Here is a 26,386-nt window from a genome sequence, read left to right as displayed (position 1 = left end):
CCAAGGCATGCAGAGCTCTGCCAGTTCGCCCTTTAGTGGAATGAGTACTAGGGGGAGAAAAAGTAAGGTTTCTCTTTGATCATCCCCAATCACTGGCATTAATCCTGTTTTTCACACAGCTGGGTTTTGTCTATAAAGTTTGAACCCTCCTTTTCTCATCCAAATCATGTGAACCATTACACGTCGAAATAAAAGAAAGGTGGCAGATTTGCCCAAAGTCAGGATGACATGTGCTGCGGGGTTATTGTTTTTTAATTGTTATTGTTAGAAACTTCACCAAGTCCCTGTTAATTTGTATGTGACAGTCAACTCTGAGAAGGTCCTATTTTTCCACCTGCAGAGGATCCAGTCTCACTAGGCTCCTCCTCGCCCTCACACTGGAGTCCCTGCCGGTGTGGGTGCCCACTGACATTCACCTGTGTCTAGAACGGAGGCAAGGATGCTGACCCCCGTGGTCCCTGCAGGAAGGCCCACTTTGCCAACTCTCACCACCCTCTCGTGGCCACCTAGGCCTTTCATGGATCTAGGGGTATCTGCTGAAGTGGTGCCTCAACACTGGTCCTGGGGAGACCACGGAGGGTGGCACAGTCACCACAGTGGAGAAGGAAAGTGAGAAAACAAGAGACAGTGGAGAGGACAGGAGTGGTGCCCAGTGGTGTGGAGGCCTCCAACCCTTTCTCTTCTGGACCCCTCTGCAAGTGCCCAAATCTTACATTTATTGGGAAATCAGTACGCTCCAGGGGGCCTCTTTCAAACCTCCCAGAAAACACAATGCAGGGGCGGGGGGGTAGCTGTGGCCCGGGTCACAATACAAAGACCCCCAGACCTTTCTTGAAGACAAGACGGGATTTGATAGGGAAAAAAAGCTTGGGATACTGGGGCCTTTTGACTTCAAAGGCAAATAATAAAAAGCCAACAGTAAATCAATTAGCCTGAGAGAATGAGTTTTCCATGGACATGAAAGAAGGAACAATGCATGTAAATGCAATCTCGTGTTTCCAGAAGAAAATAAGAGGGATCACGAGCCTGAAAACACATTTGTATTTTTTGACCCAGACCAAAAACTTTTGGTCCTTTTTAACAGTACATTCCTACATAAAGAAAATAACTAGTGATACATGTATTTGCTTCTCTTTTTGTACAAATTCAATTCCAGTTTTTAACACCCTAATTCACAAAATTCATGCCAATGTATGCACTGATAGGTAGGCTGAAGTCAAGTTGTGAAACTTCAGAACACAGGTAAGGGCAGCAGTCAACCCCGTTCCAGACTGACACGCAAGACATTCTTACACCACGTCCCAGAGTGCCAGCTCAACCCCGGCATGTCAGCGTCTAGGTGAAGGGAGTGCTGGGTACTGATGGGATCAATGCAAGACACAGACCCCTTCCATCGGGAGCTGGCTAGTCTCTATGGTGCCCACACCACTGATTTCCATCAGGCTCCAGGGCCTCCCGTGGAGGAAAAGGGCTGTGGCCCCTCTGATTCTTGGGGACATGGTATTCAGGGAAAGGCAGCAGTTGTTTTTCACAAGGCTCCTCTGACAAGAACAGGACATCAATCCACTGCCACCCAGGACTTCCAGGATCCACTCGAAGACCCAGAGAGATTTTAAACTTTCTGGGAAGTCTGGCTGTCCTGCTGTAAACCTTTCTGGGTTTTTCTCCATTTTAATGTTTTCCCATGGCCAAAGCAGGGTGTCGGCTGCAGACTGGGCCACAGGGGCTGGCTACCAGGCTCCCCGGGTGCATTTTGCTTTTTGACCTTGGTGATGCCGGGCTCTATGCCGCTTGAGTATTCCGAACGTAGGATTTCGGTGAGGCTGTGTTTACTCTGGGTCTTCTTATGAAGGTCAGGCCTGAAGAACAGTAACAGCAGAGAGGGAAAGGAAACTTTATTATTATTATTTTTCTTTCCCATTTGGAAAGAGGCTGATAGCAGCTGGTTCTGAGACTGTGAAGCTGACATTTTTGTATTAACAGAAGTACAATTCCTTCAATGGCACTTGTTTTGATATTCTATGCACCAGAAGATTAGATACGGCGCTGACAGATTTTCCTAACGGTGGCAAAATACCATGGCATTTTTAAAAGTGAGGCTTTGTTCTGTGTTGTTTTCATGGGGAAAAAAAGAACTAGACACCCTCATGCTCTGATGGCAAATGAGGTGTATGATACAGCGGTTTGCCAAAGGATGGGGAAAAACCCACCGTCACACTCAACAACATGAAGCAGTGAAAGCTTGCGGCAGCTTCCCGGTAACCCCCAAGCAGCTTAAAGCAACTGGCCTTCTCATGGGCTCCTGAGGGCTTCAGGACTCAGCCCTGCGGGAGCAGAGTCCAGCAAAGTCTATGCAGCCCTCCCGGGTCCCAGAGTGATGGCTGGGATGAGAGCCAGATATGAATGGAATCATAGGAATGGAAGAAACTATTAAACATATTTCTGACCCTACAAAGCCCAAACCCAGGGCACAGCCTGGTCAACGTCTGCATTGAGGATGAGACCAGCAGCTCTCTCCAGCCCACACAGACCCGGATGTTAGAGGGAGGCTTCTCCCTGCCCTAAGCCACTCAGAAAACGCCAAGGGTAGAAAATCAATTTCAGATGTTGAAAAGATGGCAATTTTACCATTTAATCAGAAGATCAGAGGAGGAAATTTATAGATGTTCAATCATACATCAGAAGAATGATCATGAAAATTGAAGAGTAAAATAACGTTTCTTAAGACAAGATTTTAACCAAAGCAACAATAAAACAATTACCAATGGGGCCTTGTTGGCAATCCCTTCAATACCAAAATGGCAGTGTCTTAGGACACTACAGTGTCATGGAGTCCTCACAAAGACATACATTACATTCTGCTACTACATTTACAGCATTTTCTTTGCTGCAATCAGAGAATAAACTGAACTGAAATTGTGGTCAAAATAAATGTAACAGAATGCCTTAAAACCCAAGAATTAGAAATAAGACTAATACTATGTTATTAACCTGACTGTGAAAGCTTGTAGAACCCATTATAACCGAGCTGAAGCAATAATACCTGGTTATAACCACCCTCCAGAGGACAGGGTGACAGTCATACAATGGTGTTTTCTATTGCAACATACAGGAAGACATATTCAAGCCAACCTCTGCGGGAAAAGAAGATCTGAAACAAGGGGACAATGAGGAGATAACATGTAAGGGCCAGGAGTTTATAGGGTGAGCACATTAGGGCAGGATGTAGTGAGAAGATTAGAAGTATACAGGGAAGACATCCTGGGGTCTGTGGGAAATGATTCATGTATGTACACGATCTCCTACAATCCTCGCTCAACAAGGTGGGTATGGTTATTATCCTCATTTACAGACAAGGACACAAAGACCCAAGGAGGGTAACTTGCCCCAGGACCACATGGCTGGTAAGTGAAGAAGCCGAGGCAAACTCAGGGCAGAGAACGATTTGCAGGGTTAGGCAGGGCAGGAGGACTCAGCTGGACCAAGGGTGGAAAATGGCTGAGATGTGACAGGAGGGGTCCTCTGTGGTCTCCTGAAGACTACTTCAGCAGGACAGTGGGGCAGAAGCTAGGCGACTGAGTAGGGAGTGGTGAAGGGAGACAGCGGAGCCATGGGGCGGAGGAGGGAGAAGCCGGGATTGGAACTTGACTGTCACTCATCAGCTGAGGACACAGAATGAGCAACTCAGGCTCTGTGCCTCAGTTTCCTCACTGAGAATGGCGCTCATAGGTGTGAGGATTAGAAAAAATTAAGACATATAAGGGGGTAGCTGGTAGTTGGCATGTGGATCACAGTCACAGTGAAACATTAGGAAACAGGTCTGGAGATGCCACGCACCTCCCCCAGAGCCACCCAGGAGCCAGGACTGGTGCTACAGCCCCTGACAGCTGGGCCAGGGCTCTTCCGACAGCATCCACCACTTCCCAAAGAGCAGCAAGCCTCATCATGGGTCACCCACCCGTGCGGACCGAGTGCACTGGCGTCCCTGGAGGAGGTCCGAGCCGCGGGGGGGGCTGACCTGCGGTTGGGAAGTGGCGGGAGACAGGGCCTGTGGTTGGGCGCACTCAAACGTGTTCCAAACGGAGGGCTGCCAGTTCTTGTGCCTGTAGTTTATTTTTAGTCAGCTTATGTGACAGAGTGAAAAGGGTCTGACAGGAAGGAATGCTTTTTCTTCCCTCTTGTTTGAAGCCAGGTTCACAATGTGTATAATTTTAAATGTAACAACCTAAGTTTCAAAATATGCAAAATTTCAGTCAAAATATTCTCCGCAGCATAAACCCCAGCACTTCAACGATGGCTCCTGTTCCCGCTAAGGCAAAATAAAGAACCAGCATCTTATTGGGGTGACTGATACACTAACTGCCGACAGAGGCGGTGCGGGCTGCAGGAGCATCTTCCAGGCACCAGCGCTCAGGCAGCACGCCCATGCTCCCAGGCTGCCATCCACCCAGAAGAGCAAAAGCCTGTAGCCATGAATGCAGCCTACACAACAGGCAGTCACCCACACACCACCGGGGCCACTTCCACAGCTCCTCAAGACCTGTCCCTTGGCCGGGCGCGGTGGCTCACGCCTGTAATCCCAGCACTTTGGGAGGCCGAGACAGGCGGATCACGAGGTCAGGAGGTCGAGACCATCCTGGCTAACACAGTGAAACCCCGTCTCTACTAAAAATACAAAAAACTAGCCGGGCGAGGTGGCGGGCCGCCTGTAGTCCCAGCTACTCGGGAGGCTGAGGCAGGAGAATGGCATAAACCCGGGACGCGGAGCTTGCAGTGAGCTGAGATCCGGCCACTGCACGCCAGCCCGGGCGACAGAGCAAGACTCTGTCTCAAAAAAAAAAAAAAAAAAAAAAAAAAAAAAGACCTGTCCCTTCACAGACAAACACCATGAGTCTGGGGTGGAGGAAGGCAACCACTAGGGTGTACACTGTGCCACAGTGTACAGAGTAGGAACAGGAGAGCCCATGTGGTGGAAGAGGATGTATGTCTTGGAGATGGGGCCTATGCGCCTTCGGTTATCACCACCACCTCTCCTGGCTATTTCATCATGTTAGCCAATGTCCTTTCAACCTGGGATGCAAAGCCAGCAGTCCACACACTCAGAGGTTCCGGTGGTCAGCAAGCAGGCAGAGGGTGGCATTTTCTAGCCCAGACCTCTTCCTTAAGTGGGAGAAGCTCAGGCCAACCCTGCAGGGGTTTCACCTGCTGTCACAACAGCCACCTCAACAAAACCCATTCGTCCCTTGGCCAGCTCCCTGTCTCCTTGTCCTTTGTTCCAAGGCCCAGTGCTGAAAAGGCGAAGTACAGATGGGAAGATGAACTACTCTAAACCCAAACATGCGATGGGCGCTCAATTTCTCCCTCTGCCAAGCTGCAATGCTCCCAGGAACCTGCCAACTTTCTCGCCCTCCTTCCCCTCCAAATACCCGCACCCCTCTCCAATGGCCTTCCTGAGCATCCACCATAGTAATCCTGTAGTTACCAAGCAACAGATCAGTTTATCTAACCACAGGGAACTCCCTTGTAGTGAAGGCTGAATAAACCCCTCCCCAGTTACCAGGCTGGATTACTCAGCATGACAGGCAGATGCCACTTGCACCACCAATAAGGTGAAATCACAGCCTAATTAGAAAATCAATATACCCTGTTACAATGACCACTGGAGAAGAGAGATCGCAGGGCCTTCTCCCAACTTCATCATTAAATTCTCAGAATGATCTTCCTAGCTAAAAAGCCATTCTAATTCAGGCTTTTGTTAATGGCATTCTGTTATAGGACAGAAGTTTAAATTTTATTTACGTACTGTTAAGTATCAATAGTTTCAAGTTTTATGGCTTTAGGGTCATGTTTTGAAAAGTCTTCATCCCAGGATTTCAAAAATATTAAAGTATTTTTTCATCTAGCTTGCTACTGCTTTAATTCCATCTAAGTTTTATTTTGAGTAATAGAGAAATGAACTGTTTCTTCCTAAGAGTTATCCAGTTATCCACGACGGTCACTGAACAATACATCTTTTCCCCAAGGTGTTGAAAGGCTCCTCTAGAGCGCTTCCTGCAGGCTCTGTTTGAAAGTAGTGATGACCACAATGGCGTCCTGAATAGGCTCTACAAATAGACGAAAACATTTAATCGAATACCAATTACATGGGCTGTTAATGGATTTAAATATAAAACAGGTCAAATCAAAGTCATTCAAATGACTACACGACATAGGCATTAACATTTAACTCACTTTTCCAACCACCACCTGAAACAAGTACTACGAGTATCCCCACTTCCTGGTAAGGAAACTGAGGCACAGAGAGATTAGGTCATTTGTCCAGGGCCACAAACCGGTAATGCAAGAATGTGAACTCAGGAAATCTGACCTCACAGAGTTTAACCATAGCAGTCTGCCACCATGCTACAGTTTTCAAAACAAGGGGCAAGTTCCTGGCGTAAAATGTTTTTAATATACATAAATCCGTATGTCTGTATGTATACGTGTAAAGTCTGAAGGATAAAGGAAATGTATCAGGGTGAACCTGAATGTGGGCTTGTGGGTAATTGTTGAGCTTTTCCCTATGTCCTGTAGTTTTACAATGAGCATGCATTGTTTTTATAATTAGAAAATAACAGTATATTCACTCTAAGGGGAAACAAAAGCAAATGGTAGAATTTTGTCCAATAGTGAAAGGCCAGAGTATTTTAATTTCTACTCATCAGAAACCTCTCTGCCTTTTGCCTTTGAGTTGGTTTGATTCTGCGAGGCTGTAGTACAACTAAAACACAGACAGACAGAGGGGGTTCTTCAGACAGACAGGATTGATCAAGCACACTCCTCTGATCTGATGTTCCAGGGCCATGGCTAGGCGCTGAAGGTCTCTGCTGGGGACACAAGTCCCCCAGGTGGGAAGAAAAGCCTGGGCTCTCAGTGAACGCAGGAGACAGCGATGATTTCAGGTGGCCCGGGGCTGACTGAGTCTCTACATTTGTGCCTGACTCCATGGATGACAAAAAGGTGGCCATGTATGGGTAGGGTTTTGGTGGCTCTCAGGTCACAGTGAGGGTAACAGGCAACTCCAGGGGAATGTGACAAGCGGGCCCTCTGTATGCTTGTACACAGAGGAGCTGAGGTAAAGAACAAGCTGGTATGAGATGCCATGATAACTTCACCTTGGCGTGGGCTGACCCAGGGAGGATGCTACCCTACCTTTTACGGTCAGTGAGGAAAAGGAACAGTATCAAGACTCTTGGAACCTCCGGATTCTGTTCTGGCAGAGAAGTACACTGGCAGACCAGCTGTTTCAGGGGTGCCTTCTTTGTGATTTCTTAGGATCCAACCAAGTCCAGCTTTTGTAAAACTACCGGAGTCCCAGCAGATGCTCGGCTCCAGTTGAGTCCTGCTGTGGCAGTGAGAATCATGGGAACCACAGCAGCATTCTTGGGAGGGGTTCTGTGGACACAGAGGCTGGTGAAAAGTGGACTTCAGTTTCGTGCCAAAGATCAAGATCTAGTGAAGCTCAGAACTCTGAGCCCTGGGCCAAGGACAGGCACAGTGGCAGGCAGCGCAGATCACAAGCAACTGAGAAAAACCACGGATGGTCCGGCGCACTTGCTGCCTGGAGGCCACGCACACAATGGGAAAGAGGAGAGATCATATTTAGGTACAGCCAATGTCTGAAAATGAAGGGCCTAACCAGAGCCCCAGAAATGGATGGGAACTTTGAGATTATTTAGCCCAGGTGACCAAAACTCTTAGGAAGTTCTGTCAGAACATAAGCAGGAACTTCAGATGGCAGGTGGCAGTGCTGGGGACGGGCAGAGGACCAGAATTTGATGACCTTGGTTGGAATCCCAGTTCTGCCACTCGCCTAGCTGATGACCTTGTGGAGTCACAGCAGCTTTCTCCAAGCTTCGTTTTCCCGTACATCAGAAAGGACCTACGCACAGGCACATGGCCAGTATGAAGGTAAACGGCCTACAGTGTGTTAGAGAGCTCAATACATTTTAATTCTCTGTGAAGTCTCATGAATTACTGCTAAGATGGAGAATACAGGGTGAACATGGTAACAATGACTTGTGGTTGGAACTGTTATATGATTACACACTGAAAATACTGACTGAGCGAGACCAGCTTGGGGCAGAATCCCAGCCCCACACCCCAGAGCGCAGCCCCCTGGGCCTGTCCTGTTTGACACTGTGGGTGAACTGGATGATATCATGAGGCATATCTACCACATCTGCAGGAACAGCGAATACACTGGCTGACAAAATAACAACAGTCCAGGAGACCAAAGGGATGGCCCTACGCTGGCAAGGTGAGCTTGAACTGGGACAGATGTCAGGTCTTGCCATTAGAAGGGTGGCATACATTGTCACATATGCAAATGGGCAGGGATTTAGTTGGCAAGTTTCAACCTGGAACCAGAGGTCTGGGTTCGAATCCCAGCTCTGCCCAGTGGACAGTGGTGCCATCATGGGCAGTTTCCTCCTCTGTAAAACAGGGATAACATCATGATTGCAGTGAGGACCACAGTGGCCATCCATCATGGGGGCCAGTGCCTGGCCGCTGAGGACCCCATCAGTGGAGCCGGCATCCCTGCCATTATTATCCCCTGCACTAACAGACGTGATTGCCCCATACTTCTTGCTGAGCAATTTCCATTGTAAGTCTGGATAATTTCACGAACCAGATTTTGAAAAGAACCTGGACAGATAGGATAGGTGGAGCTGAGTCATCCAGATGACAGGCTGCAACAGTGTGGACCAAGGAGCAGCTGGGCCTTGGTATGGCCTGAGACAGGCACACCAGAAGTAAGACCCTCCAAGCAGGGGTCCCGGCACAGCCTCATACAGGCTGTAGAACTGATTCTGGAAGGTCGGCCAAGGTACTTATTTCTCTAAGTCCCAGGTTATTCACTTATGAGACGATTAATGAGCTAACATTCTCAAGTATTCATCACATAGCCTGTTATGGAAGTACTCAGTAAATACTGACTATTGTTATTATTAACAGCATGAGAAGGAGAAAAGGGGAGGAGACAAGAGTCATCCTCAGATTTGTGGCACATTGCCATGTGAACTAAGGCCTGGTCTGATCATTAACACCACCTTCTATGTTTGCACATCATGTACACACAGCATTTGAATCTCACAGAGGCCAAACAGTGGAAATAAGACCAAAGGGTGGAAAATGAAAGTCATGAATTCTGGTTCATTCTCAGAAGCTCTAATGGCAAGCCAGGTCCATGAATGGACAGCCCTGGGGGCTACAAGGCACTGGGATGCCAGGGGTGCTGAAGCAGAGACCACACTAACCATGAGAGGTGCAATGAGACCCACGGGACCAGACTGGGCCAGGCTGGGCTGACTCAGGGAAGACTATGTAGTTTCCATCTTTTATTTACAGATCAAAGAGAGGAAGTGAGACAGGGCAGAGGAACCGCTGTTTATCAAACACCCACTCTGAGATCAGCCCTGAGCTAAGGCTGCACATTCCTTACCGTTCCCCACACCCTACACCCTACACGACAACCCGACAGCACCTCCATTTTACAGCTAAGCTGTTGCTGGGTGCTACGGTTGTGATCAAACTCAGGAGTGTGGGCTTCAAAACCCACTCTCCTAGCACTGTACCATTCTGCTTCCAGACCTAGAGGAAACTGGAAAAAAAGTCAGATCCAAATCTTGCTTATGATCATCTCTTCTCAAAGTTGTTCCAATGATTTCCCCAAAGGGTAGAAAACATCTACGACCCACTCTTGGAAGTCTGGCCAAGGTACTCAACTCTCTAAGTCCCAGTTTATTCACTTACAAAAGGATTAATAAGCTAATGTACTAAAGCATTCATCACACTGCCCATTACGAAGATACTCTGACAGTTGCAAACCAAATTCTTCCACACACACAACCAAACATCTCCTACTTTAAGGCCATTTCTTTGGTTACCTGAGTAGTTATCTCCTTGGGTTCATATACTTGCTATTTCGCCCAATACAGATTCTATAAACCAGCAGCTTCCAGACGGGGCAGGTGAGAAAGCGGACACAGCCCTTGGCTGAGAGTTTGGGCTTCAGGGTCTCTCAGACTCAGAACCACATGACCAGGCTCCGAGTTCTACACTGGCCACTGAGGATCCTGCCTTGGTCACAGGGTCTGGGTGAGGCCTCAATGAGATAATGTGCATGGAGGACTCAGCTCGGCAGAGAACACACATAAGCCCTCAAAAGAGATGCTGCCACCACCGCCACGAGCACTTAAAACTGACATGCACAAAGTGTCACATGCTGTCGCTCTGGGATGCTGGTTCTCAACTGTATCCCTCATTTTGACTATTAAGTAGTTAACGAATCACTCTACATTTTGGACTGTAGCTGTAACACTGGGACCAACATGGAGATATTTGAAAAAGACTTGAAGTCATTTCGTATAGGTTATAACACGATGGAAAGGTTCTGACATCATTAAGAGGGTGGAGGGGCCCCAGATACACACCTTCCTATTGCAGAAAACAGCTTAATGAAAGCAGCGTTAGATTAGAAGAGGAGAGTAGGTAGTCGGCTGTAATACAGGAGGGGTTTGGGATGACTAAAACTACCCTTGTGTGCAGCAAGGGGAGACCTGGGGGACTGTCATGTTCTTTCTTGATCTCTCACATGATATGAACTAGAAGAGCTCTGAGCGAGGACGAGCTAATGAAGAGCTGGTACTCTCCTGTTGCACGCAGCCACATCTGGCATCTAGCAGTTCGTGCTAGGCCAGCCATATCTTCTAATTCCAGTGCTTGGGCAGCTCCAGCAGCGGATGTGCCTGTCTCCAGCATCGTCCCGGGAGAGGCTGGCTGGGTTCCTGTTCTTTGTTGTCAGCCCTGACTGCATGACTGAAAGCATGCCCTGTGGTTCCCGCTGTCTGCAGGTGACCCAGGTGTGGAGGAAGCTCAGGGTCACTGTGAAATCCTCTAATCACCTCATTAGCAAGGTGGGGAGAAAGGTGGGTTTGTTCCACGAGGAGGCAGAAAGCTGGTAATTGCATGGTGTCAGATAGAAAAAAATCACAGTGGAAGCAAAAGGCCAAATGTAGAAAGCTGCGTGTGCACAGCTGTAATTAAACCAAGAGCCTGAAAAGTAAGGCCCACAGTACCTGACCATAGAAAGAAGGTAAAGCAGTGGAAACTGTCTTTGCATGGGGTGTGCTGAGAGGGGAAGGGCAGACCCCCTGCTGGAGCGTGTGCCCACACCGTGCAACGCATTTGGAGTTGCCTGTGAACACGACGTGCGTGAACTCTATAACCAACAGATGGATTCATTTGACAAACGGTCCCTGAGTGACTACAGGCCGGTGTTCCCCACTCAGAAGAAACGCAGTTGCCTTCCACAGTAGTGCTCCGATCCCTTGGTCCACACTGGACGAGAGTTTATTAAGACAAATGTCCTAAAGACATGATGATCCAGCATGGACTCCAGAGGTGCCAGCCTGCCTCCCTTGACAGAGGCCACGAGAGCATGTTCTTGGCTATCATCTGTGCAGCTTGCCCATGGTCTACATAAAAAACCACTGATTAATCCTAACTCATCTTTAAACTACGGATATATTCAGCCAGCACCTCGCTGCCCTGCCATGTGAAGGAGGACATCTCATCATCTGCTCTGAGGCCACATTTCTTTCAAGTTCCCAGGGACTGTCCCTAGGTCAAGTTCATGGTCACTTCTATCTCACTCTTCATAATTTTAGATTTTACTGAACCACGGTCTCCTGGGTTGGAGCCTGGGCAGAGCATTTTCATATGATTCCCCAGCAGATTTCCAGAGCACATTCTGTTTCCCCATATACTGCCACATCTGTCCTCATGGCTACTTCTAGTGGTCCTAACTGTTTTGCTCTGGTCTTCCGGCAAGGCCTAGTGACCTCTCTCTGCCTGGATGCCTGCTCTGGCCTTGTCTAAGTGGGGTGGAGGCCCCACTCCTGAGCCCATTCATCTCTGTGCTGTGGGCTGATCCCAGGCTTCCTTCACTGGGGAACAGAACCAGCGGCTTGGCCACGAGGGGCATCGGTAGGGGGAATACAGTCCTTCCTGAGGATGCCTTTATGTTGAGGAAGGAGATCCCAACCCCAGGCCTGTTCTCTTAGGACAGAATGACCGACAAGCGGCCCATGGAGTTCTGAAAGATGACTTTCCCAGCAGGCAGGGTTTGCTGTTTTCCAAATTCACTACACAATAAAGAGGGATTTACCTCCTTTTCATGTCAGAACAATTCCTCCTCCTTTTCTTTTCCTTTTTGCACTTCCTCTCAGAATTATAGGACATTTTGGTTTCTACTCATCTATTACCAAAAATTTACTGAGCACCTACTATGTGCCAGATTCTGTCACAGGTGCTGGGCATTTGGGTTGAACATCTCAAATCTGAAAACTGATATGCTCCAAAATCCAAAGCTTTCTGAGCACCGGCATGATGCATGATGCGTGACACTAAAAGGAAATGCTCACTGCAGCACTGCAGATTTCAGGGTTTGGGTGCTCAAAAAACCTGTACAACGCAAACACTACAAAATCTGAAAACACTGAAACCTGACACACTTCTGGTCCCCAAGCATTCTGGATGAGAAATACCCAACCTGTATGATGAGCAAAAACCAGGCAGGGTCTGTTCTCCAAGCTACACTTTCGAGGAGGGCAGACGCTGACCACACATACAAATAACACCATCAGCAGATGTAAAGCTGCCACCACGACAGACCAGGGTCAGGGCACAGAGGCGTGAGGGTGTCTGCTTGGCTGGGGAGGGCACCGCAGGGAGGGGAGAGGTCCAGGCCCAGGATATGTTCAGGCAAAGGCTCTGAGGAGAGGATAAGAAACAGGGGTGTCGGATGAGGCTGAACAGTCAGCAAAGGCTGGGGCCTTTGTGAGGAGGGGGGTTTGTTGTGGCTTGCTCTAATCACAGCCTAACGGGATGCCACTGAAAGGTGCTAAGCCAGGGCAAGATGGGGTGAGGGCTGTGGAGGTGCTGGCTGGCTGTGGCACCGTGGCCACAGGCAGACTCGGTGGGAGACTTTCAGAGGTTCAGATGGTGTGCCGGGGGCACTGAGGGCTGCTATTTATAAAGACAGTGTTTGGGACGCGGAGGGAAGAGACCGGTTTAAGGAGGCCGGAGGGATCAACAGCGTTGGACGCGGCTGAGACGGAGTAGATGAGCACTGACTCAGGTGCAGTGGATTTACACGGAGAAATCCTCATGTCTCCGAGTGTGGTTTCGTCCAGCCTCTCATCTCATGTTTGGCCAATCTGTCTTTTTACAGAATGCTAACTGGCTCAATGAAATCGAGAAAGTTTTCACAGTGGGCAAGATTCCAGGTTTGCCTTCAGCTAATTAAGTGATATTAGGGAGGTTGTAAATGCCACATAAAAATTGGCAGCCAAGCTGCTCTAATGATGAGAATATTGCTTTACAGGGAGATGCAGCTGCAGCTTCTTAATGCTCGTCTTTGAGGGACCCGGTTCCATGTTTTCAAGGTTGTTCCTGATAAGAAAAGTTCCAGGGTGCTAAAAGGCACTTTTCTTACTCTCGGTTCCACAGGTATTTGCGACAATGGTGGGGGCTGGGGGAAGCAGCAACGCGGTAATATGGTCGCTGTGATGATCACCGGGTACTCCCGCTTATTCCCGTGCTGCACACCACGCTGTTTCCACGCATCCTCTGGCTTGACCCCCACGATGAAAGGGCGACTTGGGTACCTCCCTTTGAGGCCAGAGAACCCAGGCACAGAGACACTGAGTGACTTGTCCAGAGGCACACAGACTGCAAGTGGCCCAGCCAGGATTCAATCCCGGTGTGTGATTCAAACCCAGATGCCATCACTGATTCTCCCAGAGTCGGCACGTGAGAAACCAGAGAGGAGCAAGGGAGAGGGCTAACGGGGGTGCGGACTCCTCAAGCTAGAGCTCTATTCCACACAGTTAGCTCTTCCCAGGTATTAGACAACCGCTGAATGAGCAAGGGTGAGAATCAGCGAACACCACAGCACAGGCCTTCTAAGATGAAAAATGCCCCAAACCAGAGCTTTGCAAAATTTCAAATTGGAAGCATTTGTGATAATTCAGACAGGAAAAATCTGTGAACCTGTCCTATCTATGAAGAAGGGGTGACTGGTGTGTATGATTTCCACGAGGAGGTTTATTTTAGAAAATAAATGACTTCTAGAACTTCCGAAGTGTGGGAGATTAAGGAAATCCTCTGCAGGGCCTGGCACACAAGCCACAGGGTGCGCTGGTTCTGGTCCCACTTTCCCTCTTCCTCCTGATCAGGGCCCGCTGAGCACTGACTTAGCATGTCCAGATCTACTAGGTACTAAGGGGTAAGAGAGCCCCAGTTTAGACTCTATACCTTATCTGATAAAATTAGGAGCTACCAGGTAACATTTGGGCTAAGCTGACTTGAGAAAATTTATACAAATAAAACTACTTTCCAACAATTCAAACTGCTGTTTGTCTAGTAATCTTAAAGAGGAAGCTGGGAATAGGGGGGACAAAATTATTGCACTACTGATAATGAAGATGTCCCAGATGTTTCTAAGCTCTAAGAACAACATTAGAAAGGCAGGTGGCAGAAGTAAGGGGTAAAACCAGTCTCAGGTACTATAAACTGAATCGTCTGGGCAAAAACTAGTACGTGAGCACAGCATATAATTCATATAAAACAGGGTGGTTTAAAAACAGCAGACTCACTCTTTCATACTGTCACAGTATCACCAAGATCTTTAAACATTTCTACAATTTGTTTTTATTTTTTAGAGATGGTGTCTCACTGTCACCCATGTTGGGTACAGTGATCGCAGTTCGCTACAGCCTTGACTTCCTGGGCTTGGCCTCCCAAAGCACTAGGACTACAGGTGTGAGCCACTGTGCCCAGCCTAACACAAAGAACTTAAGGCACATCATTTCTCTATCATTGAGCCATTTTCCGCAGAGTGGCAGCGAAATGAGAGAGAATCGTGGCCCTATTGAGCGTGCCTGCCTGCTCACTGTTCCTGACATGTTCTGCTCGTGTGACGACCTAGACAGACAGACAGACACCTGGCAAACAACACAATTCTGCCTCTCCCAGCAGAGAGAGCTGAGCCTCAGCATCTCCTGGAAAGATGGAGATTTTGGAAGGATATGTTACCTTTGCTACTCAGAAACTGCTGAATCTACTATAGCTTCAAAATAAGAACTGCATTTCATGGAAGGAAAAATGCTGTTTTCATGACGGATGTTGCTAAGGGGGCCACTCAATATTTTACCGATAGCACCTACTCTCTGTGTACATGTCTATGTCAGTGTTTGGGGTGGGGGCTGTTCTGACAGGTTTGCATGTAGGTGTCAAAAGAGTTTTTGTGACTATGACTGTATTTCTGTGTGTAGGGGAAGATATTTACTGGTCCCTTTCAGAACTGAGCACTGGAGAAGTCGACAGGAACCTAGTCATTAAGATCTCATTTGGGGCCATGAACCATTTATTTTCCTTTTCTGAAAAGTGGTCGAGTGAAGGACTAAAGGCAATAAGAGATGAAGGGTCCCTCTCCCATCGCACGGACCAGCCGAACAGCCTCCTCTCTAACCTGCTCCCGATCCCCATTCTAATAGCCGCCTGAGCTCCCGCTTGGCATATGACAGGTGAGACAGGCTTCTGTTAGTCTGATGGATTTGGCTTGCAGATATCACAGGTTTGCACATAATATATAATTATTCTAGGCAGTAAACACCGTAAAATGGAATGCAGAATAGTTTAGAGAATTTAGTGCCATTATTTTATTCACCCATACAAAACATAAGGAACCCATTCTCTTTCTTGACAGATGGATTTCAGAGGAGACGTTTCAGCTCAGAACAGTAATTGTGACCACAGCATAACTCTCACACTTCGTGGGGTTTAATGGACTTTTCTTTCCAGTCCTCAAAAAGCAGCAACTGGCATTTACTCAAACCCTGACTGAGGTGTGGAAAATCTGTCAAGTTTTCTCTGCCGCTTACCCTGACCACAATTATACGGTCCATGTGCAGATTAGCTGCAAACTCATTCCTCCTCCAGGAGTGACAAGATTTCCCCAAATAAAAAAAAAAGGTACCTACTGTATCCTCGAGTGCCCGTCTGCCTTCGAAAGGCAGGGGTTGGGGGAGGATCTAAGGAGTGTGAAGAGAAATGCCTTCAAAAGAAGGGCATAACAACGGAAAAAGTAGCTGTAACAGAGTGGGGACATGGCAAGAACAGAGAGAGGCATTGTCACGGGCGGAGTAATCCTGTGACACACTGCTGTCACTCACCGCCCGGCTCCCTGCCGCGCCAGCCAGACATCAAAGGCTGCCCCATGCCATCTTACATGCTCTTTATCGGCTAATCAGCCCATTCTTCCCTAAATAAAGCCCTGTTAAATCCCCTGCTCACAGGGGTATCGTGGTCTTGGTGCCCATCTGCTAGCGAGGGTCAGCTGGGGCAGGAGGCGGCGGGCTGCTCTCTCCCTAGCGGCTTCTCAAGGTAAGGACAATGCTGGCTCCAACTCCCCCGCCCACAGGCCTCCTCTCTGCTTTCCAGGAGCTGGGCCGGTCTGAGGAGCTGCTATCTGGATTAACACTTGCTAATGAAATCTCCAGTCATAAAGGCACATCATCTGCTAACTATGAAATCTTGGGATTGCATTTATTTTCAGGGAAGAGGAATAAACAAAAATGTGTGTTTCCATTTTTTTTTTTTTTTGAGACAGTGTCTTACTCTGTCACCTAGGCTGGAGTGCAGTGGTGCGGCTCACTGCAACCTCTGCTGTCCAGGTTCAAGCGATTCTCCTGCCTCAGCCTCCCGAGTAGCTGGAATTACAGGTGCCTGTCACCACGCCTGGCTGATTTTTGTAGTTTTGGTAGAGATGGGGTTTCACCATCTTGGCCAGGCTGGTCTTGAACTCCTGACCTCGTGATCCACCCGCCTCAGCCTCCCAAAGTATTGGGATTACAGGAGTGAGACAGCGCGCCTGGCCAGATGTGTGTTTCTTAACAGTAATCATTTGGCAGGTCTCTTCCTCCGCCCTCAAAGTACCACCATTGCCGAGATGGTGACAAAATGGTCAGGCTTCTGATGAGGCTACTCTCAGTCACCAGCTGTGAAGCCTCATGGTTTCACCCCACACTCAAAAGTTAACATGCATGGGTACTGGGGACAGCAGATCCTAAGACAGGAACCCAGTTCCCGGGCCCTGCAGCCTAGAATCCTGGCCCAGTCAAGAGCACCTGGGAGTAGAGCTGAGGCATCTTGGCCCTCCGGGAGGACAGCCTGGCTCTAGCACAGGACGAGCAGAAATGTCTCTGGGCTGCAGCCCTGCTCTGCACCCCTGAACCTCAAAATGGCCTAGAAGGAACCAGAGAAGGACACGTCCACACTCATCTAGGCACTGCAGGACAGCAGCACAGGGAAACTGTTTGTTTTTCCTCAAAGAATTACTGGAGCATTGTCTTATGTGAGAGTTATTAGTATCAGAAAAGAATCAAGCATCTTAAAAATTCCAAAACTGGCAACAGAATTAGGCAACATTCTATCCATTCCAAAGACACGTGGAGGTGCCAAGTCCCCCAGAAAGGTCAAGTTGGATGTCCCCGAATACGCTTTTTAGCTTGTAAGGATCTTCATCTGTAGGGCCCTGTATGGTTCAAAAGGCATATTCACAAGTCACCTCATCTTTTTTTTTTTTTTTTTCTGTAGAGACAGGGTCTCACTATGTTGCCCGGGCTAGTCTCTAACTCCTGGCCTCAAGCAATCTGCCTGCCTGGGCCTGCCAAAGTGCTGGGATTACAGGAATCACCTGATTTTGATTCTCAAGACAATCTTGTGAAGTAACTAAAAACATGGATTTTCTTCTCCCTAGCGTAGTTGAGATCGAGGCTGTGAGACGTTAAGAAAAGGCATGGCCCCAAACTCACATCAGAACAGAGCTGACTTCAGTCCAAGTTCCCTGATTGCAGGACCAATGGTCACTTCTCTCCACTGGGTGGTCCCTCTGTCTTGGCCGTGACAGGCTACAGAAACAGGGCCCTGACAAAGTTGATGGAATACCTGACACTTCCTGGTAAACAGGCAAGCCAGACATCGTGTGGGAACAGGCAGTGCAGAGTGGTCCTTCCTGCAGATTCCCAGAATCAGTGGGGGAGCCTCTGGCGTTTGTAAATTAACGTGGAAAAGGGAGGATAAACAATGCAAACTAACCATCCAGAACATTCTAGGATTGAACCTGGAAATCAGGGCAGGTGAGAAAAAAGTCTCTGTGCCCCAAACATTTGTTCGACGGACCATTCCCACATAAACAATGAGACCATCCACCCCAAAGTTCTGACATGAGTAGCTCACAGGGCCTCAAGCACTCTCGCTCCTGTGAGGGGCTGAGGCTGGTACTAAAAGAACACATGTCTTTGAGAAGAGGAAGAAAGCCTTTTACAAATGTAGCGTGCTGAGGGAAATCATCTCAGCACCGTGCAGACTCAGAGCCCAGCCTCGAACAGGGCAATACCTCTTCCTCTCCCCCTCCTCTCCCCAAGACCACTGGACAGTCCTCAACACGCTGTTTTTGGGAGTAAAGGGGAAGGGCTCACTGCTCTTGCCTTGATGAGTGCTCACCACTGGAGGTGCAACTCAGTAGTAAGGAGCCCAGTGCTGACCCCAACGCCAGCCTGTTAGAGATTTGGGCTTCGGCAGCTCCTGGAATCTGTGGCTCAGGCACTCAGCCCTTCCATCTCACTGGAACAAAGTATGCTCCTAGGGCTTGTCACACAGAACACACCAGAATGTGTCATACACATCTCGGATGCTTGCCAGGGCAGACCGCAGCACAGCTGAACCTCCGACTACAGCGAGTCCTATGAACCCCACCGCATTTGGGCGCAAAAGGAGACACCCCTGAATTTCGGCAAGATGAGGGGGCTTTCTTCTCATTCCAAGTGCTTGTTTATTGGGAGAAGGGCAGGTATGAGTGAGAAGAGAGTTGTGGTGAGCATGGCAGCTAGCACTTCACCTCACTGGTGCTCATGTGAACGGAGCTCTCTAGCCCCGTCACGGGACGAATTCAGCTCATCTTACCTTTTTAGGTGTGCTTTCCTTTTCTTTCTAGTCAAGGCACTAAGATTCCTGGGGGCATCTCTTAGCCCGAAGCTCTTCGCCACATGCCCAAGGTGGAGGGATCGGACATGGAAGATGTGCTTCAGCTCCCTGGGGTAGGTGGCGTAGGCTTGGATGAAGGACTGCAGAGCTGAAAGAAAAGAAAAGGGAGTGGGGAGGGAAGCTGTCAGGACCGGGGTCTCCAAGCTCCAAAGTGCCTGGCCTAATGATTATCTTCTGTACTTTATCTTGCCAGGCAACGAAACATGACAATTACAACATACACAAACAACTAAAATCTAGACTTCTGTGTATTTCTTCAATTCCTAAACAACAAAAAGAAAAAAACTACAGGGGACCACAATTATTACTTGAATATGCCCAGTAAAATTTCAGATTTGACCACAGAGCTTCTAACAATCCAACAGGGTGAGGCCCAGCACAGCACCTGGTACCAACAGGCAGTTGGTAGATGTCTGTTGTGTAAACGAGTGAAAGGAGAGAATGGGTGAAGAAACTAAGAGATGATCAACACAGGACATCGCTTTCTTATGAAAATGAGAAAATCATTAGACATTTATATTAACACATTTTTCCTAATTAAATTTTACTTACTTTTGAATAGTTAATGCATGCTAGTGTGTTACAAAATTCACAAAGTTCAAAAGGCTTTATTATGACTGTCATGTTTACTATGAATGAATGACATTACCACCAATGCCCCCTTCACCACAAGCCCCACCTCCAGCTCCCTTATCCACAGGCAATCCCTGATACCAGCTTTTCTGTGTACTTATGGGACTTTTTTTTTTTTTTTTTTTTTTTTTTTTTTGAGACGGAGTCTCGCTCTGTCGCCCAGGCTGGAGTGCAGTGGCCGGATCTCAGCTCACTGCAAGCTCCGCCTCCCGGGTTCACGCTATTCTCACTGCCTCAGCCTCCGGAGTAGCTGGGACTACAGGCGCCCACCACCTCGCCCGGCTAGTTTTTTTTGTATTTTTTAGTAGAGACGGGGTTTCACCGTGTTAGCCAGGATGGTCTTGATCTCCTGACCTCGTGATCCGCCCGTCTCGGCCTCCCAAAGTGCTGGGATTACAGGCTTGAGCCACCGCGCCCGGCCCCCTTATGGGACTTTTTAAATTTAAAATTTGTTTAAGAGGCGGGGTCTCACTGTGTTGTCCAGACTGCAGCGCAGTGACGTGATCATAGCTCACTGTAGCCTCAAACTCCTGGGTTCCAGTAATCCTGCCTCAGCCTCCTGAGTAGCTGGGACTACAGGCTAATTTTTAAATTTTTATTTTTGTAGAGACAGGGTTTTACTACGTTGCCCAGGTTGGTCTTGAACTCCTGATCTCAAGTGGTCCTCCTGCCTCAGCTTCTCAAAGTGCTTGGGATTACAAGTGTGAGCCACCTCACCCAGCCTTTCTCATGGGATTTTAAAACCAAGTTCATTTTAAAAGTATCCAGGATTAACCAATACAGTGCTTCTTACTCAAAGAATGTGTAAAAAAGGGAATTAAAAAAATTTTAAAGGAGAAAGAAAATTATTAAGTCTCTAAAATAGTCCCTTGAGGACTGACAATTTAGGGATGTTTATCAAACATTCTGTCAGGAAAGTTTCAGTCCCATTTTAAAATTAAGAAAAGCAGCCAGGTGCGGTGGCTCACGCCTGTAATCTCAGCACTTTGGGAGGCTGAGGCAGGTGGGTCACCTGAGGTCAGGAGTTTGAGACCAGAGGCCAACATGGTGAAACCCTGTCTACTAAAAATGCACAAATTAGCCAGGCCTGGTGGCAGGCGCCTGTAATCCCAGCTACTTGGGAGGCTGAGGCAGGAGAATCACTTGAACCTGGGAGGCGGAGGTTGGAGTGAGTGGAGATCGTGCCACTGCACTCCAGCCTGGGGGGGCAAGAGCCAAACTCCATCTCAAAGAAAATTAAATTAAACTCAGAAAAGGGGGTCCTTGTTGTAGGTCCCACCTCCCCCAGAAAAGGGCCAGACTCATTCCCAGGAGGGTGGAGCTTTGGTCTACTTAACTAGGCATTCCCTTGAGGAAAGATTAGATTGGGTTCCCCCTTGAATATCTCTGGAAGTAACAATGAAAACTGAGTGTCCACTCACTTCTCACTCCAACAAGGAAGGAGGGGAATGTTCTGCAAAGCACTCCCCGCCATTCCTGTCACTGCTCTCTTCACCTCCAATCCTGCTCTTCCGCCAGCTGAGCCAGAGCCCAGCTGACGGTGTCTGATGGAGGCAAGCACTGAACACCAGCCTTCACTTCCTCACTCTCCTTGTTGAGCCACTGGACTGGCAAGTTTGCCCACAGCTTAAACATAATATCCCAGCAGCACCTGGAGATTGGCGTTTATGAACAGTAATAAAAAGTGTCATTTTAGCAGATCAGCTCCTGGAAGGATCCTGGGGAATCCATCAAAGCTCTATTTACCGAGTAAAGTGAACTCCTTTTCCCAATCGATGAGCAATAATAACCAAGGCAACTCCTCTGTACCCCACTCTTTTTTTTTTTTTTTTTTTGAGACGGAGTCTTGCTCTGTCACCCAGGCTGGAGTGCTGTGGCCGGATCTCAGCTCACTGCAAGCTCCGCCTCCCGGGTTCACGCCATTCTCCTGTCTCAGCCTCCCGGGTAGCTGGGACTACAGGCGCCGCCACGTCGCCCGGCTAGTTTTTTGTAGTTTTTAGTAGAGACGGGGTTTCACCGTGTTAGCCAGGATGGTCTCGATCTCCTGACCTCGTGATCTGCCCGTCTCGGCCTCCCAAAGTGCTGGGATTACAGGCTTGAGCCACCGCGCCCAGCCTGTACCCCACTCTTAAATCTGTGCTTACTCCCCTTTTTAATAACCAGGGACATTTTCAAGGAAAATCTTTAACGCTTCAAATGGTCTGTACTATTTGGAGGGTTCTGATACCACCAGACACAGAGCCCCACAGCCAAGCCCTCGGAGGGAAAGGCTCTACTGCTACGTGACTCAGGAGATTCAACCCTCTTCTCCTCAACCTCTTTCTTTTCCCAACCCTCAACACTTACTCTGGTCTAAAAAAAGACGAGACTGAAACCAAGTCAAGCCGAAACCAAACCAAGAGCCTGCGCTTTTAAAACCTCAGTCAGCCAAATCCCACTCTAGGTCTCTTCATTCCCTACCTCTCTTCTGTGTAAGCGGATGAGCCCCTGGGCTTCCACCCTGGTCACCTCTCTTCCTCTCCTTCTCTCCACCAATCCTATGAGCTGAGCGCTGAGAACATCTGTCCCAGGAGACGTAGGTGTCCAGCTAACAGCTTTACAGGGATAATGAGTTTGCCAAGATGTGGCAGGAAGTGTTTTCTCCCCAGACAACTGGTCAGGCAGCATTTCACGCTGCATATCTTTACTAACCCTCCTTGTCCTCAAGGCTCCTGTCTCACCGGGACGGCGACAGTTGGTTGTCCTCACATACTTGCATGGACTCCCATGTTTGGATAATTCAGAGAAGCAGGAATTTCAGATGCTGCAGCAGCTGTCTGCAGGACCTTTCAAGGAGCAGGAAGTGGCTCATGTTGGCAGTGTCTAGAATGTGCAGAAGGAACAGGGGCTGTGGGACCCACACAAGTGGAAAGTGGAGAAGTAATGAAAGTAGACATTTATTTGGGGTGATGGATGAAGCTACAGGCCACCAGAGTTCAGCACTTTGCAGTCACTGATTCCTATTTCTTGCCAACCACTTAAGGTGCCTGAATTAGGGCAAATCTGTTTTCTAGTATCTCGCATGGACACACCGTCCTTTCTCATTCCTGGACATTTGGATCAGAAACTAGTGGTATCTTATGATGACTTGTAAGATAAAGCAGTCAGAAATAAACAAAGCTCCAGCCTGGAAGGTGAAGATCATCTCTGCTCCTCCCAACCCCAGCCCCCACTCCCACAAGAGCACCCTTCAGTGCAGAATAAAGGCACATGCATCTTCCCACCCAACCCCTACAGTGACAACTATGGAAAGGATGTAGGCAAGGAGGTTGCCCTGCTGTTCTCTTAAAGACAAAGCATTTGGTAAAGTGCCCAGCCTAGCTCTGACCCCACTGAGGGGAGAAGAATGACTTGTCATCACTGGTATGGGTTTTCTAGACTTTGAGAAGTATCCCTTCCAAACAGGCATAAATCCTACACGGAGTTTCTGGTCTGCAGGGAGACCTGAAGACGGAGAGCATTAAGCCACAGGAGCAATGGTCATTTGCAGGCAGAGGACTAGCTTCCAAAATTTTTGTTCAGGAGTCTGGAATGCAAACTTATGTCACCACTCTTTTTACAGCTTGAATCCCTAGCTAAAATTGATGCAAGAAAACAGAGGAAAAAAGGGGTAACTGCTTCTGGAAACTGACAATTAAATGCTGGTTATTAACAATGACTGGGTCCGAAAATGCAAAAGGAAAACAAATACATACTTGGCCCAGTTTCTAACTAGTTTTCTGCCATCAAGGCAAAAGCCAGCTGCTTTGTTAATTATTCATGAGGTGAGTTCTGAAATGGCATAAAAGGGAAGCAAGTCAATAGTGTGGAATTTGCATATGCAGATTGAAATGCAAAAGACTGTCTCCACCTGTGGGGTGGAGTGGCTGTTCCTACGTTGTAAATTCAATACATTTAGGGTGGCAAATACGTGTGTACTCTCTCAAGCCTCCAAAACTTAGTCCTAAGAAACAGGAGAGAAGGAATGATGGCAAGACTTATGTCTGAAATGGGGTGACTGAGCTCTGTAAGAGGCGGCGTTGTCCCAGCCCATCATCAATCTGGTGTGGAAATCGATTAGCAAATAAGAGACATGATACATTTATTTCCTTCATGGTATATAAACATTGGGAAGTGACCCTGTTCCAATATTCCTTAAACAAAAGACAAGTGACTCTGCTTGTTTCATGGTATTAACAAGTTCAACGGTAATGACGGTGAGAGAAAACCCAAAACCACATCCTTTAAGAATTACTGTAACTTCTACTCCGAAGACCCAGACACCTTGAAATAGTTGTAGTCTTGCCAAAATATCTGAAGCATCACTGACACCAAAATCGAAGGTGACAGTGTGGGTTTGATTTCTTTCTTTCCATTGCAACTTTGATACCAGCCCTGGAATTCAGTAGCACAACACCTTGTTATGTACTGCACAGCCAGTTGAATTTGCCTAACTTTCATCAAAGGTCCAAACTCTGTAAAGTTACACTGTGACAAAGACCCTATTCCTCTTGAGAGACACAGCAATACTCCTCTAGAGGTAGCAAGGTAGGAAAACCCTTGGGAATTGTTGAATTCACTTTAGGGAAATGCTAAGACAGGATATTATCAGAGAAAAGTCTAGAAGGATATATAGTGTATATACAGTGGTAATGACTGGGACTTCATCTTTTACCTTGTGTGGTTCTGATTTTTAATGATGACAACCAAGAATTGCAATTATAATGTGTTAAAGGTATGTAAGAGGTCCTCGAAAATATTTGCTGACTAACCCATTTTTATCATCTATGTTTCCTGGTGATCACAATTGCTCCTCAGCCAGTCTCCCAGCTTTTACCTTTGACCCCCACTAGTCTATTCTCACACAGCAGCCAGATGGTATCTTTCAAACCGAAGTCAGATCCCACCACACTTCCGCTCCCCCTTCATTCCGACGAAGACCCAAAGTCCTACGTGATTCTGCCTTGGTCAGCACCCCCTTTCCATCCACACTGCCTTCCTCGAGCTCTTCTGCCCCGACTCCCACTGCCCACAATGCCTTTCCTTTAGAGAGCCACGGGGCTCATCCCACTTCAGGTTTTTGCTCAAGTGTCACCTACACAATGAGGCTCACTCTGACCCCATTAAAAATGCACTCTGCTATGTCACCCCTTCACCTCCCCCATCTCCTTCTACTGACTCCATAGCTCTTGTCACCTTGAAACAGACTATTTCTTATATTTATTATGCTCGCTGTCTGCTGCCCCTGACCCCACTAACATGTTGGCTTCACAAAGCAAGGATTTTTATTTTGATCTCTCATGTATTCCAAGCACTTGGAATAGTGCCCAGTTTGATAAATATTTGTCAAATGAATAGTTTTTAAAGCATTTCTATTTATAAAAAGAGAGGATGCTACAGTGTTCTGATATTTGTAAGCCAGCCTGGTACTCTTCTCAAAATAGCAGGCAACTAACAAAAAAACCCTGTGCATCCTCCAGCATGGAGTAAGTCTCATTAGACATGGTCAGTCTCTGGCCAAGACATACCACAATAAAAAGTACCAGTGATCATAAACCCCCTTCAGCCATGCACTGCTTATTACTCAACGTGAATTGCGATGTCCACATCTAATGCATGGTGATCCCAGGAGTCAATTTATCCTACAAAGGGTCTGAATATTAAATCAGTACCTAATTCTTTTATAAATTTCCTAGGAATTTGGTTCATGGTCTATGGCTCTTCCTTAGTACTGTTCTTTCTCATTTTTCTTTGTGCCTTCAAATAGGAACTGCTTAGGTCTAATATTTCCAGCTCTGGCCTTCATCTCTAATTTCCATCTCTACAACTGTTTCTACTAACGTGTCACATCTCTTCTATCTGGTTTTCAAAGAGGAAAACAGATCCTTAAAAGATCCAAGTTGTTGGGTCAAAACTCTAGTCCTCATATAAGCCAAGATAAAGCCTCATTTGTGCAAAACATGGGGAAGGACGAAATTAACATTTAATATCACTTTAAAGCCTTCCGTGCCTGCTTCCAAACCCTGCAGAATTATGGAGATTGAAGGCTTTGGCTGGTGAGCAGGGACCCCACGATGGCCTCTCAACCGGTTTGGGGGTATGTGGGTGAAGGTGGGGGAGAGCACTCTGCTGGGCTATCCACTGCACAAGCACCTAGGAAATAGACCGACCTTTCTTTGCCCAGGAGACCCTCCTCTCACTGGAGTGCACGTAATCTTCAAATACCGTCTGCAAGACTGTGGCTCGCTCTCGGATTTCCTGGGGGCCAACAGCATGGGATTTCTGAGAGGGCGACGGAAGGATTAAAGGAGAGATAGAGTCAAAGTCAGGAATAATGAAGCAGTTTATAATAGATTTAATAACAGTAAAATCACACAGTAACCACCTAGGGGCCAACAAGTGTAATCCTTTCAATATTACTAGGGAAAAAAAGGGAGCTATAGAGATGTTAAAGTCAAGTAAAGACGAGGATGGCTTTATGAGAAGATCAGGTCTGTTTACTTATTTACTCACTTTTCTTCCTGACCTCTTACCATGCCTGTTCAAAATCAAAGACCACTGGAGACACTTTGGAATTTTCCAA

At 47.6% G+C, this 26,386-nt stretch overlaps 1 protein-coding gene across 1 annotated transcript in view; it reads right to left on the bottom strand.

Annotated features, from left to right (window-relative positions):
• Positions 1-229: 229 nt before the first annotated feature.
• DDX31 (DEAD-box helicase 31) overlaps positions 230-26,386 on the bottom strand; it is a 79,274-nt gene continuing 53,117 nt past the window's right edge. The window contains 3 exon segments of the mRNA XM_010372826.2: positions 230-1,859; positions 19,072-19,240; positions 25,974-26,085. Coding sequence (XP_010371128.1) covers positions 1,613-1,859; positions 19,072-19,240; positions 25,974-26,085 — 528 coding nt within the window. The 3' untranslated portion in view covers positions 230-1,612.

Source organism: Rhinopithecus roxellana, chromosome 16 (assembly GCF_007565055.1).
Source record: "Rhinopithecus roxellana isolate Shanxi Qingling chromosome 16, ASM756505v1, whole genome shotgun sequence".
In the NCBI taxonomy this organism is placed as follows: domain Eukaryota; kingdom Metazoa; phylum Chordata; class Mammalia; order Primates; family Cercopithecidae; genus Rhinopithecus; species Rhinopithecus roxellana.
The sequence above is the reverse complement of the archived record's forward strand: the minus strand, read 5'-3'. Positions and strand labels throughout refer to the sequence as shown.